The 17,999-nt window shown below is 37.6% G+C and overlaps 1 protein-coding gene across 1 annotated transcript in view; it reads left to right on the forward strand.

The window, feature by feature from the left end:
- The window catches only part of LOC140227372 (stromelysin-1-like), a 36,063-nt gene extending 24,851 nt beyond the window's left edge, over positions 1–11,212 (forward strand). The window contains exons 3-8 of the mRNA XM_072307784.1: positions 2,688–2,974; positions 4,707–4,865; positions 5,404–5,543; positions 7,157–7,304; positions 8,062–8,337; positions 9,291–11,212. Coding sequence (XP_072163885.1) covers positions 2,688–2,974; positions 4,707–4,865; positions 5,404–5,543; positions 7,157–7,304; positions 8,062–8,337; positions 9,291–9,400 — 1,120 coding nt within the window. The 3' untranslated portion in view covers positions 9,401–11,212. The remainder of the gene's footprint in view (positions 1–2,687; positions 2,975–4,706; positions 4,866–5,403; positions 5,544–7,156; positions 7,305–8,061; positions 8,338–9,290) is intronic.
- The last annotated feature ends 6,787 nt before the right edge of the window (positions 11,213–17,999 follow it).

The raw sequence follows: 17,999 nt of genomic DNA on the forward strand, positions 1-17,999 counted from the left end.
CGGTCGGTCGGGCGGTCGGTCCGTTGCAAATCTTGCGTCGCGAACTACTTCCTCAGTTTTCAACCGATTCACATAAAACTTGGCACAGATGTGTGCCTTGGGTTGTAGATGTGCAAGACGTATTTTTTTGACAGTACCCAAAAGTACGTTGCCATGGTAACGGCATATTATGGGCAAAAATGGGTGCAAATCTTACGTCGCGAACTCCTCCCACAGTTTTTGATCAATTTTTATGAAATTAGGTACAGATGTTCATTTGAATATGTTAATGTGCAAGACACATATTTCCGCAGTGGCAAAAAGTGCGTTGCCATGGTAACGGCATGTTATTGGTAAAATATAGGGCAAAATGCTTCATGGCAAAACTGCTTCATCAGTGTTCTTCCAATTCTCATGGAATTCATATTGAATGTTTGTCTTAGGATATAGGTCAGCATGACACATTTCTTGACAGTGACAAAAAGTATGTTGCCATGGTAACAGCTCACATATTATGAGCCAAAATGATGGAAAATTTTGTGTTGCAAACTACTTCCTCAGTTTTTGCCCAATTTCCACGAAACTTGGTACAGATGTGTGCCTTTGGTTGTAGATGTGCAAGACCCATTTTTTGACAGTACCCGAAAGTACGTTGCCATGGTAACGGCATATTAATGGCAGAAGATCAAGGAAAGATCTTGGGGATTTAACTACTTCCTCAGTTTTTTGACCAAAGCTTATGAAATGTGGCACACACCTTGATCTTGGTGGGAAGATGTGGAAGACATATTTTTTTTTTCTTCTCTTAGCCAGTAAAGTAGGTCTATAGTATTATATCACTGCTAGTACTATCCCAATTCAGACTCAAAATGATTTAATTATCATCTTTCGAGCTTCGCTATCTTGCTCCTAATGACTCCAATAATAATCTTTTGGTGATAGTCAATTTTTTTTACAGTAATTCTAGCAATGTAATAGATATACGTTGACTTAAAGAGGGGTATCAATTATGTACAAGTCTCTCAAACTCCATGCTTTTTCTCGATCTCTCTAGCTTTGGAGCGGAAATGGTCCATTTACTCTCATCACGGAATTATCCAAGAAAATCGAAAGTCCCGATTGAGTGAGATTATCCACTTGACTTATTTGTGAAAAGACCATTGTAGCTCCTTAACTTGGCTGTTTTAAACAGCTATTCTTAGATAATCTGTCCATTTTCAGTGAAAGGTGCTAATCTTTCTACCTATTTGCTGCAAATAGTGGTTGCTGTGAGGACGCTGAGAAAACAGTGATCCATAGTAAGATGCTATTTTAGAATAATTCTCTGTACGCTTCACTAGTTTTCGTCACAGGTTGGTTGTTCGGTGTCTGTTCTTTTCGTTTCGTTTCTATTGTACAAATTTTTGAGGGGAAATCTTGGTTTTAAGGAAGGAGTAATCTTCAGTCCAGGTCATTCATCCGAAAGAAAAGTGAACTAAGTCGAAATGGCACATTGTCACATAAGTTTTGAATTTGTTTGTCGATTCTCGAGTCTGCCATGTGAACAGAAATACATGATGGTGTATACAGAGCACCCGATTACAAGAAAACAGTTTTGTTGTTTTCACTGTCTGGTGGGTAAAAAATATGTGGTATTATAGAGTCGTTGTGATGATCTTGGATTGGAAAATAGATGAGTCAGAATCATATAGATGCTCTCATTGACTGAACAGTTCATTTATACAATTTACACTTAATTTGATAGTGCGAAGGAAATTAGGAGTGTTATTACATTCTGGTTGTCAGGACAAGAGTGTTGAATGCTGTCCTTCCGTCGACATTTTGATAGCATGGGTACGTTTTACGTATGTTATTGTCAAGGTCATTTGACCTACTGATGCAACATCATCTTGTCGGAGTGTTGATACTTCCTATTCATCGTCACGTAACTAGAAGGAAGATTTATACCGGAATAAGGTCACTAACCCCAGAAGATAGCTGGACTTTGAGGAAAAACACACCGCTCTGATATCTCCACATCCTTTTGGTCACAACCCCTGAGGACTTGTCAGTGGAATTGATAAACCTGACAAAAGACACCCGTCTATAACAAGATGATGAAAAACTTAATCTACATTGGGGCGTGCCTTCGGGCCTAGTGGTTTACCCTGTCATGTAATTTCTGTATAACACTGTAAACATCCGCCCTTTATTACAAACGATGGGATTTAGATTTCTGCCTGCGATATGATGAACATCGTCATGACATGAGATTCTTTCCGATGAGCTCTGGTGAAAATTGGGGTTACCCCTGGACGCGACGCACTGTAAAACCTGGAACCATGATTTCCCTTGTGCCATCTTAGGTGTTTTCTTGACACGAGTGTCCGGTCTTGTAGGGAGAAAGAATTTGTCATATTATATGACAAAGTCGCAAGCATTTTGTATAGAGTTCACGGTCATGACTTGTTTCAAATCCTGGCCTTATGTTTGACGTCAGATGGAAATGAACGCAGTGGCAACAATTTAATGTCAACATAGGAAAACGTGACGTCAAAAAGCAGGTTGGTTAACGCGGATTAGATATTTGAGAGCGGGCTCTTTATAAGGGGTCGTTTTGGCATACAACGATGGAAAATATACTTTCTCACTTTTTCTCTTCCTTATCTTGTTGGTTAAGCTCGTTCTCACCTGTTAATATTTATTTCTGATTTGCTGAAATCACACAGAATATTCAAGTTTCCGTCTGGCGCCAGGAAGACCAAATTCCGATCTGCGATCGAGCGCGCCTTTCAACTCTGGAGTGACGTCACCACACTGAACTTCCGGGAGGTCAAGCGGAAGTCGCCTGCCGATATCGACATCCGGTTCTACTCGGGATACCACATGGACTCCATGCCGTTCGACAACGAGGGGAGAATGGTCGGACACCCTCTTCAGGCCGACGAAGGGGGTAGACACGTTGTCCGTCTGGACGTCGATGCGGACGAAAACTTCTCTTTCGGCAGCGACGAAGGTAGGTCTTGGAAGCCGATGTAAGGTTGTTGATGACGGGCTGATTTTGCTACAACACGCATTTCTCATAGACATCTGCCCGAGTATACCGGGGACTAGTCTTCAAAGGGTTAAAGAATCGGGAAAGTATCTCATTCAGCATCATCAGTTTCTGAGTGCAGAGTCCTCATCTTCAGTGAACCCACATCACTTGGAACGAAATGTAACTTCGTCTGTTCAAGTAAACATTGGAAAATGAATTAAAATCAAGCGTCACCAAATCTTGTCTGAGCAATATGATCGTGACTCGTAATGTTTTTTTAAATGAAAATTTTTAGCGACTTTAGAATTCGATATCTTTCTGATTTAAGTCAGACTTTATCAAACGATACTATTTCATCATATATTTAATGTTATTATATTCAATAAAGGTCGTTTGGACATAGACTGCATTTTAACACACCCATTGACGATAGGGAGTGAGTCACTATTATAACGAATTCATCAATGTACGCACGTATTTCGTCAAATCTTTATGATGGTATATCAAACAATATCTACAATATACTCATGGACTATTGGATTAATATTACACATAATCTATGATGCACAAATTTTATTAAGCCATCTGTACGCCCTCTATCACTTTAATAAATTGTGAAAATAAACGCTGTCGTTCTAGTAAGATGACAGCAATACCATTAATATTCACATAGGTTCTCTTGCGAATATGTCTAATTAGACCATGAAATTTTCACCTCGAAGAACAATACCTCATGTAGTAGTCTGTGTCTCACTGGTGCAATATCTGCCAAACTGTTATATGTCAAAGGAACCTTTTAAAATTCGCGCGACAAACTGATCCAGGTATTGTTTTCCGTCGCCACTAGCAATATCCCCCAAGGGCATCGTAATCACTAGTGAACATAAACTCTTGTCATCCTCAGCCCTCGTGTCTGAATTTGAGCAGAGCTAGCTGTCCATTCGACTGAATGACTTCTAATTGCGAAAGATAAATTGATCAAGGTCGTTATGCCCTCATCGACAAATATGGGTAGAGGACGTAGTCTAATTAGTTATGAAAACTAATCAGAGGAATATCTGGATCGTCACGTACACACCTACGATTGAAACATGACATCCATACAAACAAACAAACAAACACACAGATACTCAAACACGTCATACGTAACATCAAATATATGGTTGAATGGACCGCATTCCTTTCAAATTCCTCAGTCCATTTATTTATGTTATGTTGGTATAAACCTGTTCGGTTTAGGGGCTGGGTTTTATGTTAATGTCTATATTTCAGCCATAACTGGGCGGGCTTATTAATATGCGTAACAACAGTATTCTGTTGATTTAAGGACTGGCATAGCGATGCGCCATTGCGTAAGCCATTGAATCATCTTTTCTTTTTATTTTTGAAGCCCCTAGTTGTGACCGACACATACTGCTATGTTTTGATACCAAATAGGTTTATACAGATGAGCCGTGTTCTTATATTATTTATTCTTGAGAACGCACCACGCATAATCCACATATATAGGCCTGCTCGTTTTGATAGTTTCTCAAATTATCAAATTTATTTACAACATTCTCGGTATAAATGTCAGTGAGTAGCAAACTGTACTCATCCTCTTCCACCTGCGTTTGTTGTTGTTTTCAGACATACCTTTTGGTTCTGCTATCTGCAATGTATTGTAATTCATTGCTTTTGACGTATCATCATTTTCGTTTATTTCATACAGGCATAAATCTCTACCAGGTCATGGCTCATCAAATTGGCCACGCCCTGGGTCTCGGTCACTCGTCCAATCATGACTCTGTGATGTCACCCTGCACCAAACCCTACATGGCCGACTTTGCTCTCTCCCCATCCGATATCTCCGGTATACGAGGCTTGTATGGTAAGTTCATGAGATCTGGCTGCACTCTTTGTGTTAAAATCCGGGTTCTTCTCAAAATACATTCCAGTCGCATTAGAAATATCAACATGGCATACTGTTATTTGATTACCCTCCAATACTTTTTTCCCTAAAGGTGATATGCTAAAAGTTTTCACCTCATTATCAACACTGTCTTAATCAACAGTGTTGCGTGATTCACGTGACCTATAACTCCCCCCCCCTTTTTTTTTGCCAAAAAAAGGAAATGCTGCAATAGTTAGGCATACCTCGGCTCTCTTATTCATGCACGCAAGATCACTCGAAATTTGGCTGCTTTTATGGAGCAGCCTTCAACGACAGTTTATTATTTCTTCTTCAGCAAGACATTAGCGGGCGATGGTAAAATAATGAATAGCTAGGGAGAGAGAGAGAGAGAGAGAGGGGGGGGTGGGGAGGGGTAGGTAGACCTGACTAACCGTTGATGAATCTTCGTCAGTACTTTAATGACACCATGTGTGACTAAAATATGTTATCTCGATGCTATATCTATTTTGATCAGGTTCCCCCAACCCGCCATCCTCACCCAGCCGCCCTCTCCGCACGCCCAGCCCCATCCAGCACAGCGAACCCCTGTTCCTTTGCGAGGAGAGACCACTGGATGCAGTGGCAGTATTAGCAGGACAAATCTACGTTTTTAAGGTGAGTTGTCTGATTATGCGGATAGATAGCCATACCTTGATCATCAACTTAGCTGCGTTATCCATTACTGGTTCTATCACAATGATGTACAACATGACAACCTCGACTGATGGATCCCTTTGAAAATCAGCCTTTTACTGAAAAGGCTATTCACCTTCTTAATTGAAATGGATAATTTAATTCAATTCAAAACTGTTAAATATCGCTCTGATTGTCCTTGGTGGCTTAGTCGCGACAGCCGTTCTGCCTCGTAATTATAATATATTTATTAGGATTACGGATCGGGTTCGAGTCACAGCGAGTCTAAATGAACACTTCTGTGTTGACATGCATTCTCCGTGTTGCGAGGCAAAACACTCTGTCCCTTTTGTAAAGAACGTAAAATGGAGGTCCCGGGTGTGAGAAAGTCGGGACTCTCGAACTTAAAATATCCAACCTCTCTTCCTCGCAAGACCAGGGTTCAATCCTGATGTAATGTTTGATTTGATATATTTCCTCATTCAATCAACTACAAATTGAATACAAATTTCAAAAACACAAAGACAAAGGAAAACAAGTGCAGTGATTCAAATACTATAGTAATAATATAACATTACACAAATAGATACACATAAGATACGCATGTTCATTTCATTTCATTTCATTTATTTTCAAATTTCCATTAAGATGAAAAGAACAAAGGTGAGAACAACAACATTACATTGGATTACAACATTAAAAGAATAAGAGAAAAATACAACACATTGAGAGAAAGAGGAAAAATAAGCAATGAAATTCTAAGAGAGAAAATGCAATGGAGGAGCGAGCAGAGGCCATTGTCCTTTCTAATACTGTGTTCCCACTTGATATTATAGTATGTACATTTTAAGATACACTTAAAAGAGGGAGAGAAAAAAATAAAAAATAGAACATGTAAACTGCAACTGATTGACAAATTGCCCTACATCGACGTAAATAAGCACTGAATTGATCAGTGTTTTAGTAGTAGCCATGATAGCACTGATCAATTCAGTGCTTATTTACGTCGATGTAGGGCAATTTGTCAATCAGTTGCAATGAAAACATCACGACGGAAGAACTTTATAAATTTGAATAACATGTAAACTTTGGCAGAAAGATGGAAGATACTGCAGCAGACAATATATAGGTATTTGGTTAAGTTTCAGCGAAAACTGACTATTCAACAAATATTTTTTTTTTTTTTTATATATTCACGCTTAAAAGAGGCAAGGGATGACATGTTCCATCCTACACACCCACATCAGAAAGCAGGTCAATGACCCCTAGAGGTGGCTCACAGGATCAACAAAGCATTATTAACTCAACTAATAAAAATGCGTCGCATGAGAAGTGTCTTTGGGAGAGATTGACTCCAAATCATTTTTTGTTCTCTTTGATGGAATCGTCCGACTGTCTTGCCACCCACCCCTAAGAACAAAACAAAACAAATCAACAGCAACAAAAACAGAGTATTTTTTGTGATGTTAGAGAATCCAGTGTACATGAAGATGAATGGTGAATTCCTCCAAACGGAGGTGTGTGATCGCCACAATAACCACCACATCATTTCTCGTTATTTCTTATGCTTGTTTTCTTTTGTGCTTGTTCCACAGGGCAATCGATTTTGGCAGTTTAGCGCGCCAAACCGTCTGGCATCTCCCGTCTCTGGCACTCCGATATCACAAAGATGGCCAGATTTACCGTCTGGAATTCATGCAGTCTATCAGAGACTCACGGATAACAAGGCAGTCTTCATTAAAGGTGTGTATCACCTATTTTCCACAATATTACCAGTGTGGACTAATATTGGCAATGCTGTGTGTTAGTCATACCGTCCCTTCCAGTAAGAGGCAAAGCACTTTGTCCCTCGGATATGACATAAAATGGAGTCCCCGTGTGTGAGAGAGTCACAACTCATGCACGTAGAACCCCGCTTCATTCATCAATCGCAAAGAGCAGGGTGCATAACCCGGTGAAGTAGACCAGCCTCGCCCCCCATATGGAAAACCAGCTAGTGCAGCTGAATATGGGCTATCCAGTCATCTTCAGGTGGAAAAATGAATCAAACAATTGAATTAAGCCCTGATAATCTTTTAGCGTTACGTGTTTGTTGTGAAAATCTGGAGTTTTCCTTAGTTTATCGAATTTTGATTTGATATGATATGGGAAATGCCATAGAATCATCGTTTTGAGTTTACACGGTGAATATGTCTGTAGGATTGTCCTGTGATAGACTATAAGAATTATAGGCTTACATGCCGTGAGGTAGAATAGAAACGGACTAGTAGTCACGATGTAATTGCTTGCGATTATCGATTATGATAGAAATCAGTATCAGAAAAGATTGAATTCTGATGTCGTAATCACAGACATTCATTTCCACGCGCTCTTTTTTGATGAAATTTATTGCCTCATTATTGACGCTAAAAGACAGTGTTAGGCCGATTGCAGTGATTTATATGTCTATTATAATCCACTCTATTGTTACCCTCTGTGATTCATTTCTTACATGATAAAGGTGGCTCTATGTGGGTTTACGATGTCCATCCGAAGTTCCACGAAGAGTCGGCCACCGCATCGTATTCGCGCATATCGATGCGCGATCTCGGGTTGCCGCGCAGCGTGGACGTGGCACTACCGTGCGAAGAATGGCCCGGGTCCACGTACCTGGTAAAACGCGGGAAAGTGTGGCACTACAGTGACCAGAGCGAGACGACCATGCCTGGCCCGCTGCAGGCCCGAGACCTATGGGAAGGTCTCCCGAAAAGACTCGATGCTGCCTTCACGTACAGAGGTAGGCTCTCCTGTAGATAAGTCGTAGATAATTAACCACGTCATCGCAATCGATAAAGTGTACAGTGGTAGTTATTTTTTTAGACTTTTGTTCTGTATTATTAGACTTTCTGAACGAAGGAATAACAATACAGGCGAGAGTTTTGGACAATCTGACTGTAATGTCATCCATAAACATCATCATGTCCTCACCTTCTAGAGTAATTCAAAAATTTTACAAGCTATGCTTTTCTTGTGAATTCCTCTTTTCCATGTAGAGTTATAAATGAAGATTGTATTGCTTACTTGTTCATTTACCCAGACCAGAGTTGATATCATTATAATAATTGTATTCATGTTTTGTTGAAACTTAGGTGATTCAAAGTTTCTTTTGATTTTATGGTACTCATGTAAGCGTTATGTATAATACTTTGCATTACTTTATATAGAAAAAAAAAATCATTTTTAATTGAATTGAATGCTAACATTTTCAAAAACCGTCATTATGACTTCAGAAAAATGTAGTCATAATGATGACGGGTTTTCATTGTAACCGTACATTCATTTTAGAAAATAGGAGTGGACGCTGTATTGATCTGACCTGATAAATTCTCGTCATTTTGGGAAATAAAGTTGTCGAGCAAACACTTCCCAAGACTCTCATGCTATAAGAGTTCAAGATTACCATCAATGAATAGAGTGTGTATAGATGCATTTTCAGCAGATGATGAATATTCAAATAATACCACGTGGTATCAAAGAGACAATGGCATCATAAAAAAAGGAAAGAAATCATTAATTTTGCCAGTGCACGTTTGCCAGTACATATCTTATTTACAATCTGTTGTAATATGCAAGCGTATGTCGTCAAGACACTTTCCTGAAGAAGTTGACCTGTGTGATGATTGTAAAAATTATTCTAACTCCTGTTGCTGTTTGTTTTTCCTCTCTCTCTCTCTCTCTCTCTTCTTACAGGTGATTCATATTTCGTTTTAGGCAGGGAATATTTCAAAGTGGATTCTCTTAGCCGTCAAGTGGCGGAGGGCTACCCTCGCAGCTTTCCCGCCGACTTCTTGGGCTGCTGAAATGGATCAATCACATCGCGTTATCATTTCACAGAACATTATAAATATCCATGCAATTCTTTCTTCCAACCAATCACTGGATAGCGACAGAGCATGCGCAATGCTCTCTATCACTGCGCGCAGACAGAAAATATTGTGTAAGTGAAGGAATCACTTTTCGTCTGCGGGAGCTGCTACCGTTAATGGATATTTGACTTGTCTGCAAGAAAATCGGCCTTCAGCGAGCTTGAAAGCATCTTCATGTATTACACGGAACTTGACATGGATTAGAACTTTGTGGGGGAAAATGACGAACAATATTGTGACTGCATCAGCTGTGTTTATAGTGGTAATATGTATATGAGCTTTGTAAATAGATATCATTTATATCCGTGTATCTTGTTGTGATACCTTAATACGTTCATGGTGTATTCATGTATTGCAGTATTCTTCGTGTGTAAGGGTGTCAGCGCAGTTTTGTTGAGTCTGTAACAATAGAAAATTCGTATGATTTATCTGGTTCTTCAAACTTCTCCTTTGGTAATGACATATAAATTTTGGTAAAAGGAAAACACTTTTTTTTTCTCTCTCTCTCTCTTTCACTGGATATTTGACCAAACAGGCATGTCGCTGTTTTCAACGCGTATAGGAGTGAAAACATATATAAATTTGGGATACACGTATATTTATGCTGTCTGAGTGGAGAAATGATTTTTATGATTGTTATTACTCAAATGCATTCTGGGATTTCATAAGTGTGAATCTTAATTTTCTCTAACTTCTTTTGTTTTTTTGACATCACTGTATTTTCTGACGAAAATAAGTTTGACAAATTGACTCGAAATACATAATTATGAATTACAATGAAAGGTATTCGTGTGTTGACAGAGGCAATACAACTGGCTATGATGATTCATCATTGATGATTTCTTATGTGAAATGGGCTGAATCTCTTTGATAGCTAAAATACTTTTCAAGGAAAGGTTTTAGACAACGTGAGTTGCAAAATACCTTAGCGAGTCTGTGAATGTTATCATTTTATAGAGTTGTTGTGGTGGTGGACGTTTCTCTTTCCTTCTTAGACGACAAATATAAAAGCAGGAGAACATTTTGATACGAAAGAGACGTGGAAACCGTCTTATGTGAATATGACCCCTTCAATGCAGGCAAGTTTGGGCAATCCATTAGAGAGAACAAATATATATTGTTGATGAATTATGAAATCAATTTGACCAAACTTTCACAAATTTATACAAGCTTACCATCAACAACGTACTGCAGTCTCTGGCATAAAGATAGCAATTAATCCTACTAATTTCAACCGTACACCGCAATATGTCAAGCATGTTCCACAAAATCAAACTTTTAATGTTTTTAACCCAATAAAATGATCTACTACACAAGGTCAAAAGAAAGTATCACGTACATCAGGGAGGCTGGCTGCAATACAACCCAAAAATCTCAAGGTAGAAATAACCATAAGCAGTTGAAATATGATTCTACTATCAGATTACGATTTGATTATATTTCATTTTATAAAGTACTAAAAATGTGACTCTTTATAAGGGATTTGACTTTGTAAGATTATTGTAAAATATTGTAGCGGTGAGGAGTGAGTGCTCTTTCTAACAATGTGTAATGTACTAGATTAAAATTTTAATGTTGTGTATATTGTACATATATTACAGTCGATATATATTATTTGCAAATGTATTCATGTGGCTGAAGTATTAAATGATACTCTGCAGATATCATCTCAAACATGAACATACTCGTTTCGTTAAACTGATTGATAAGTTTTACAGATTTGGGAGTTGCGTTCATTGTCACCTCCTCCAAAGATCCCCCACCCCCTCCTCCCCCTCCCCCTCCCCCCTCCCCCTCCCCCCCCCCCCCTTAGAGTGGTACGGTCTTCCCCTCATCGCTCTCCATGTCGTCCTGTCGTTGGTTACCTCTATTACACGTCAATTTGTCGTCCATCTTTAGCAAACATTCGGTCTCTTCTACATTATTCGGGTCCATCCTTTCCTCCTCTTGTCACATGAGGTCGCTCTATGTGAATTTCTCCGACAGTATTAGCAGCTCTATAGCTTCTTCTCCTATCGCTCTCTCTCTCTCTCTCTCTCTCTCTCTCTCAATCAATCAATCAATCAATCAATCAATCAATCAATCAATCAATCAATCAATCAATCAATCAATCAATCAATCAGTCAATCAATCAATCAATCAATCAATCAATCAATCTATCTATCTATTCATCTATCAATCTATCAATCTATCTATCCATCCATCCATCCATCCATCTATCTATCCATCCATACATCCATCTATCTATCTATCTATCTATCTATCTATCTATCTATCTATCTATCTATCTATCTATCTATCTATCTATCTATCTATCTATCTGTACATTTGTATACATTATAACTGTGCATCCAACATTGCTTTCGGAACAAACTCGACAAATTTCTATTCTTCTACATTGCAACAAATTCAATAAAACCTTGTAAAGGACGAAAAAGCACCTAAAAAAATGGTCCCCGAATATCTTTGTCCACTTCCAAAGTACATTTCATGTCTAGTTTAGTTATTTATTTATTTTTTTTTGGGGGGGGGGGCAGGTGGGCTTTACCCTTTCACTTAGATGCTCAACCGACTTAAAGTCGCAATGTTCGTTGCCTCCTTTCACGAGATTTTGAAAGAGAAACAAAGCTGTGTGAATTTTGGCGACAACTATTATCACGGTAGTTTCCCAATCGGACTTACAGATTCATTAACTCGCTGATCTGAGGTCCTGAGAAAATTTTCATATATAAGCAAATAAATAATCTAGTACATGAAGGAGAGAATAGAAGATTATTAAACAAACATACGATGATAATGGTAATGATCACAAGTGTGATAATGATGCATATACGGCTTGTGGCATCAGAAAAGAATGAAAAAAAATGTTAGGTATAATAAAACCTATGCATTTGAAAATAGAAAGTAGCATTTTCTCTTATTTCTTTTTTTTTTTTAATCGCTAGACAAAAAATCAAGTAAACCAGGTTCATTGAACACCTTAATGGCCATCAATTCATGATATGTTAATCACATTTTTAGCATACATCATTAATCGAGCTACAATGTACCCATGGTTTTATTAAATTTTATCAAATTTCTGTACAATTGTATCATCTTTAGAGATAAAAAACACAAATATTTAATAATTTATAATCCATACACGTTGAATGAATAATAGCAAATTTTTCTATTCAGAAAAGAAAGTTCAACGGTACAGGGATGATTTCAGCAAAGAGATCGAGACATAACTATTCAAATTCTCATCTTGTTTTCACTTTTCATTTATGTTTAACACCAAAAACTCTATACACAGTCATGCAGAGGGAAAATCATATGGACTGAAAAAAGTAGACACACATTCGCACGACTTTTTACAACACCATAGAGACGAACATTGTTTTTCCAATCAATAAATTTAATGACTCTAAATATCTAAATATACAAAATAATTGGTACGTGAAATATCTGAAGAAAACAAATATCACAAAACTCATCAGGTTTTACCTTGATAATATAAAAGCAAGGATATCCTTGCCTTATGCCAGCGCATGCTACAAAGACATACGTTGAATATGAACCACATGGTGGTATGCCCATCTGCGTTGGTAAGAAGTTTGGAAGAATAAAGCATTGTATGTTTTTAACTCAAAACAATGCCACAACAAATTATTTATCCCTTGGCTATTTCCAGGCAAAACACTGATATACACACATAGAACTTTCATTGAAGAAATTTACACATCATTTGTACGAGGAACAGATACAACTTAACATGAATTACGTTACCTTAAATTCATTGGTCAAGTCGCATTTGAACAATGGAAACGATTTTACTTAGACAATTACACAATACATTGTATACATGTACATAAGTCTACGTCAACAATACACAAGGCTTTTTTAAGAAGAAAACAACTTTCCACTTCTGTTAAAGCATGTAAAAGGTTTATGCTTCGCATAATAATGTCATTGGAGAGAAAACTAGCCCCAAAATCTCAGAACGTTGAATCTGGAATACCAGTGCATTTCAACTATTGAATTGCACTAAACCAAACTGATCAAAATAAACCCTAGGTAATACTTCAATGTCAAAATATAAAAAATATATCAAGTTCAATAAAAGAGATTAATTGACACATGTACATGACTTGCATCTTAAGAACATTGGGTATGGCATAAGAAATGGTAGATTTCATTCCAACAAGCAGTACCAAATGCGATAGATTAAGGACTTTTAAAGGGGATGGCTAGTAACTGATCAGTGGGAATCAGTGGGAATGCTGGGGGATGATTGTTCCAATCCTTGTGGGATTCATTTAAGAGTACATTATATATCTATCTATCTATAAGTGTGAAAATTATTTGCTTCAGAATGGTCTCATATTCATGTAATGTGGAGTTTAATGTTTCCAGGTAAGCATGCTTGTACAGTGACAGGGCAATCATTACACAACAATAGATGTATAATGTACTCTTGAATGATTCCTACAAGGATTGGAGCAATCATCCCCAGCATTCCCACTGATCAGTTACGAGCCATCCCCTTTAACCAACTCTAAAGAGGGTTCAAGTGACGGGCAAGACATGATTGTGTCATGGATCAACTTTGTTCTTTTTCACTTTTCCATTGATAGGGATTTAATGTGTTCCAAAATAACATCCGATAGACTGATGCCTTAGAGTTTGTGGAACCATACACACTAAATTTTAAATTCCGTACAGCAAGTATAAGTATACATAGACTTTGCACACACAATCTGGGCACATGCTCTAAAGTCACAAAAAGGGCATAATCTCATTGAAATGCAGACTCTGAGCATTCATCAGCGTAGCAATGGATGATATATGTAGCCATGAATATTACAAAACTATGTATTTGCACAATTTTCCTTATGGTAAAAATCAGTGTACACAATCAGAATTTTACTTATGATGAATATGTGAGCATGGAAACTAGAAACGCTTTGATAGGGAAATACTGAGCCCAGCTGTACAACAAAAATAGTAGACATCAGGCAGAACAATTGACTGTTATCATTACCTCTCCTTTTCATATACAGTAAACGCGGTACATTAAATGTTGCGTATTTCACTCTCCTTCTGGCCAGCATGAATTCTAAAACGCGCAAAAATATCTTCACAGTTTTCTCTGCACATTCTGAATGGGTTAACAATTGCGCAACACAAATTCACGAACCCACGAATATGTTTTTGAGCCCCTCAGCGCGAAAAAGTAATTGCGCAAAAATATTGATGTTTACAGCAGTTTAATAAGTGCATTAATTGTGTAGAAATTACAACAATAAACATTGATCCTACTTCATGTTGACAGACTGACATTAAATGAATCATAATCAACCTCACTTGTCTAAATGAATTCAGAAAAATCTATCAATGCAAAGTACATAGGTGAGTCAATGCTGAGATGTGTTAAGTGGAGGAGAAGGCTTTGGGGCTTTGTGTACAATATAATACAAATGAATATGTCATCCAATGATCATTGACTTCAAACATACTAACACTTCTCCTGTACTCTGAATATTGTCATTTAACGTGGTGAAGACTGGTCCCGATCATAGTTGGGCAGGTATCTATGCGAAGTGCATGTTGTAGAAAAATCTGCTCATCCTTAACTGGTTAACAATCGTTTACAAATACTTGTCCAAAGGTATCGATGGGTAGTGACCATTCAATCTTTCTATGCCCGATATATGGACCAATTTGAAACAAAAGATACTTAGGATTTGTGCTGTTCCTGAGTGACTGGACCTATTAAATCACATTGTATTTTTAAAACGCCACAATGATTGTAATGGATTTTATGTTATATAGAATGATTACAAATCAGCCACTCATATTTCATATATTCTTCATTCATTTGAGTCATATTGGAGATATCATTCAGCCTATTCCTGTGGCAATCATACCAGAATACATTTTCATATCCACTTCTTCCTCTGTATGGAATGGATAACATATTTCTGTCTTCACGGCCCAGATGCGTGGGGATCCATGGGTGGCCCGATTCATTCCCTGCCCACCGAGGTACATTCGAAAAAACCATGAATAGCACTGGTCAGCGAATGTGTGCATTGAAGCATACGCTCATTGACAGCGGTTGACTCCAATTGAAATTCTTTGGCTGTGTGTCTACTAATGATACAGACATCAGTGATAAAGCTGTACGCTGTACACAATTTGGTACAGGGATTCTCAAATATACCTGAGCTGGGCCAGCCTTCTTACTCCACTTTATCCCCACGCCATCCAGTCTTTTAGAATTAATTTCCTTCTTGTAAAGAATTAAGACACAAGAATTACTGCAGCTGAATGAGATGACTATATATAAAAAAAAAACCATGAATAACAATGCTAACCAGGGGAAATCTTGTGCATTCATCCTATATGATCATAAACAAACAGAAACTCTCTTCTGTAAATGGTAAACATCCGACACACTTGAAGAAATAAAAGCAAAGTCCAATAGCATTTACTTGTACATAAATGTCATTGAAACCTACATTTGGTGTGCTATAAAGTTAAAGATACACATTCCTATTGTTCAGTCACAGAAAGGGTTACCATGGAATCAATATGTCTTGGCTTGACGAACAGACTATCACAATATTCATATATATTTCTAATGATTTTGAACATAACATGACACTTTATAAAGTAATGAAATAATAATATCTGAAGGTTTGAGTTTCCCATTACAATGAAGGGCCTATGTTTTGCTGATATTCACCTTCTTCAGAATTAAGTCATTAATCTACAAACAATACACACAGAAGTTACACACATTACCATGAACTCTAGTTACAATGTCAACTAGAGTAACCACGCCAACTATAGGGAAATCTTGTTCAACAAGCTGCTAGGGACCATTGAAATGTCCTTGTTATATGGGGTATCTCCTTATATCAGGGATAAAAACAAATGAATATAAAGGGAATGAGACCTGTAAAATTAGCTCATTTTATCAGGTAATTCTCCATATCTGATCTTGTTACAATTAGGTTCCACTGCAGTAATAAAGACAAATATTTCCCAGTTTCTTCTCCTATCCAAACTCCCCAACCCTCTCCCAATCCCATGATCCTTAGCACCACAATTCATAGGTGGGAGCAACAATACACACGAACAAAGCTTCAGACTTCACTTTCATGTTCATACCCTGATTTTTATTTTCTTCTGGCACAACAGAAGTCTTTGTTACAGAAAAGCAGGAGACAACAAATTAAAGATTCCTAAAACCTCTGTTTGTCTACAACATCTATCCTGCCACTATTTTCCTCCTGATAGAAAAACATAAAACCAAAACACAGACACACACAGACAAACACACTCACAGAAAGAAATAGATTAAAGGAATCTGGCTAACTCTTCCCTTAATTTCAAATTTTCTCAGTATCAAAACATCATTGAAAAAGCATCTATCAATTATAAGTGATTTGCACCTATTACCACACATAAATAGAACATATTGTCTAAACGGGCTTAGGGCAATTACCCCCCTGGGCAATTACCCCAAACCATTCCCCTGACCCTAACCCTTATCCTAAATCCTGAACCTAAACCTAACCCTAACCCAAACTCTAACCCTACACCTAACCCTGAAACTAATCGCTACTCTAACCTTATCACTAACCAGTATTTAGCAGGGGGTAATTGCCCTCAGGGGGAAATTGCCCTGATACAGTCTAAACTTCTCAAAAGATTTTGGTTATATAACATTACGGAAACTCTATGTAAAGTGACACATGTTAAAATGTGTTCAAGAATTGATGCAAGAGGGCACTAGACAGTTAACAATATTTGCAACCACACAGTCAAGTACAAGTGTCGATCTTTGTGACCACAATCTACATAGGAAGTCCTCTAACCCCCAAAAGAAAGCATCTATTCATTTTCATTTTGCTTTAAATATTTTTCTGGCATGTCACTCATGTCCTACATGTACACACAGAGAAGCAGTTTGATCTAGAAAAGGGTGTCTGATTTAAAAGAAGTTTCCTTTTTAGTTACATTTATGGCACAAAGTTTTAGAAGTTTACATGTACTAGATCGAAGAAATAATTTGAAAAGTTGTAGAAAATCTCCATTTCATATTCAAAATAATATTACAATAGCTTTTCATTTTCTTTTCATTCGTCTGGTTTTATGGTCCAATGTTGGATTATATCAAGGAGAAAGCATATGGGGAAAAGTGGTAAAGCAAGAAATTTCCTGAGCAATAACATTATTGGATTTGATGGAAACCACTTACTCTCCACTGGATGTTTCTCACATTTTCACCAACTTAATGATATTTATTCCCAGTTTAACATCAAAAGTAATCAAACAATAAGAGTTTTGGTTTCTTTCATTAACTCACTGGATTGAGAATCTTCACAAAAATGTGGGAGAAAACCATAAAGAGAATAGAAGCTTTTGGCACATTTGAATTCTGCAGCAGCTACAATGCATCCCTTGAGAGTACATAAAGTGTTCCCTCAATTTCCAAGCTGGCATTAAAAAGCAGACAGAATGAAAACAATTGCAGAAGTTT

The sequence above is a fragment of the Diadema setosum genome, chromosome 4 (assembly GCF_964275005.1).
Source record: "Diadema setosum chromosome 4, eeDiaSeto1, whole genome shotgun sequence".
Lineage (NCBI taxonomy): Eukaryota > Metazoa > Echinodermata > Echinoidea > Diadematoida > Diadematidae > Diadema > Diadema setosum.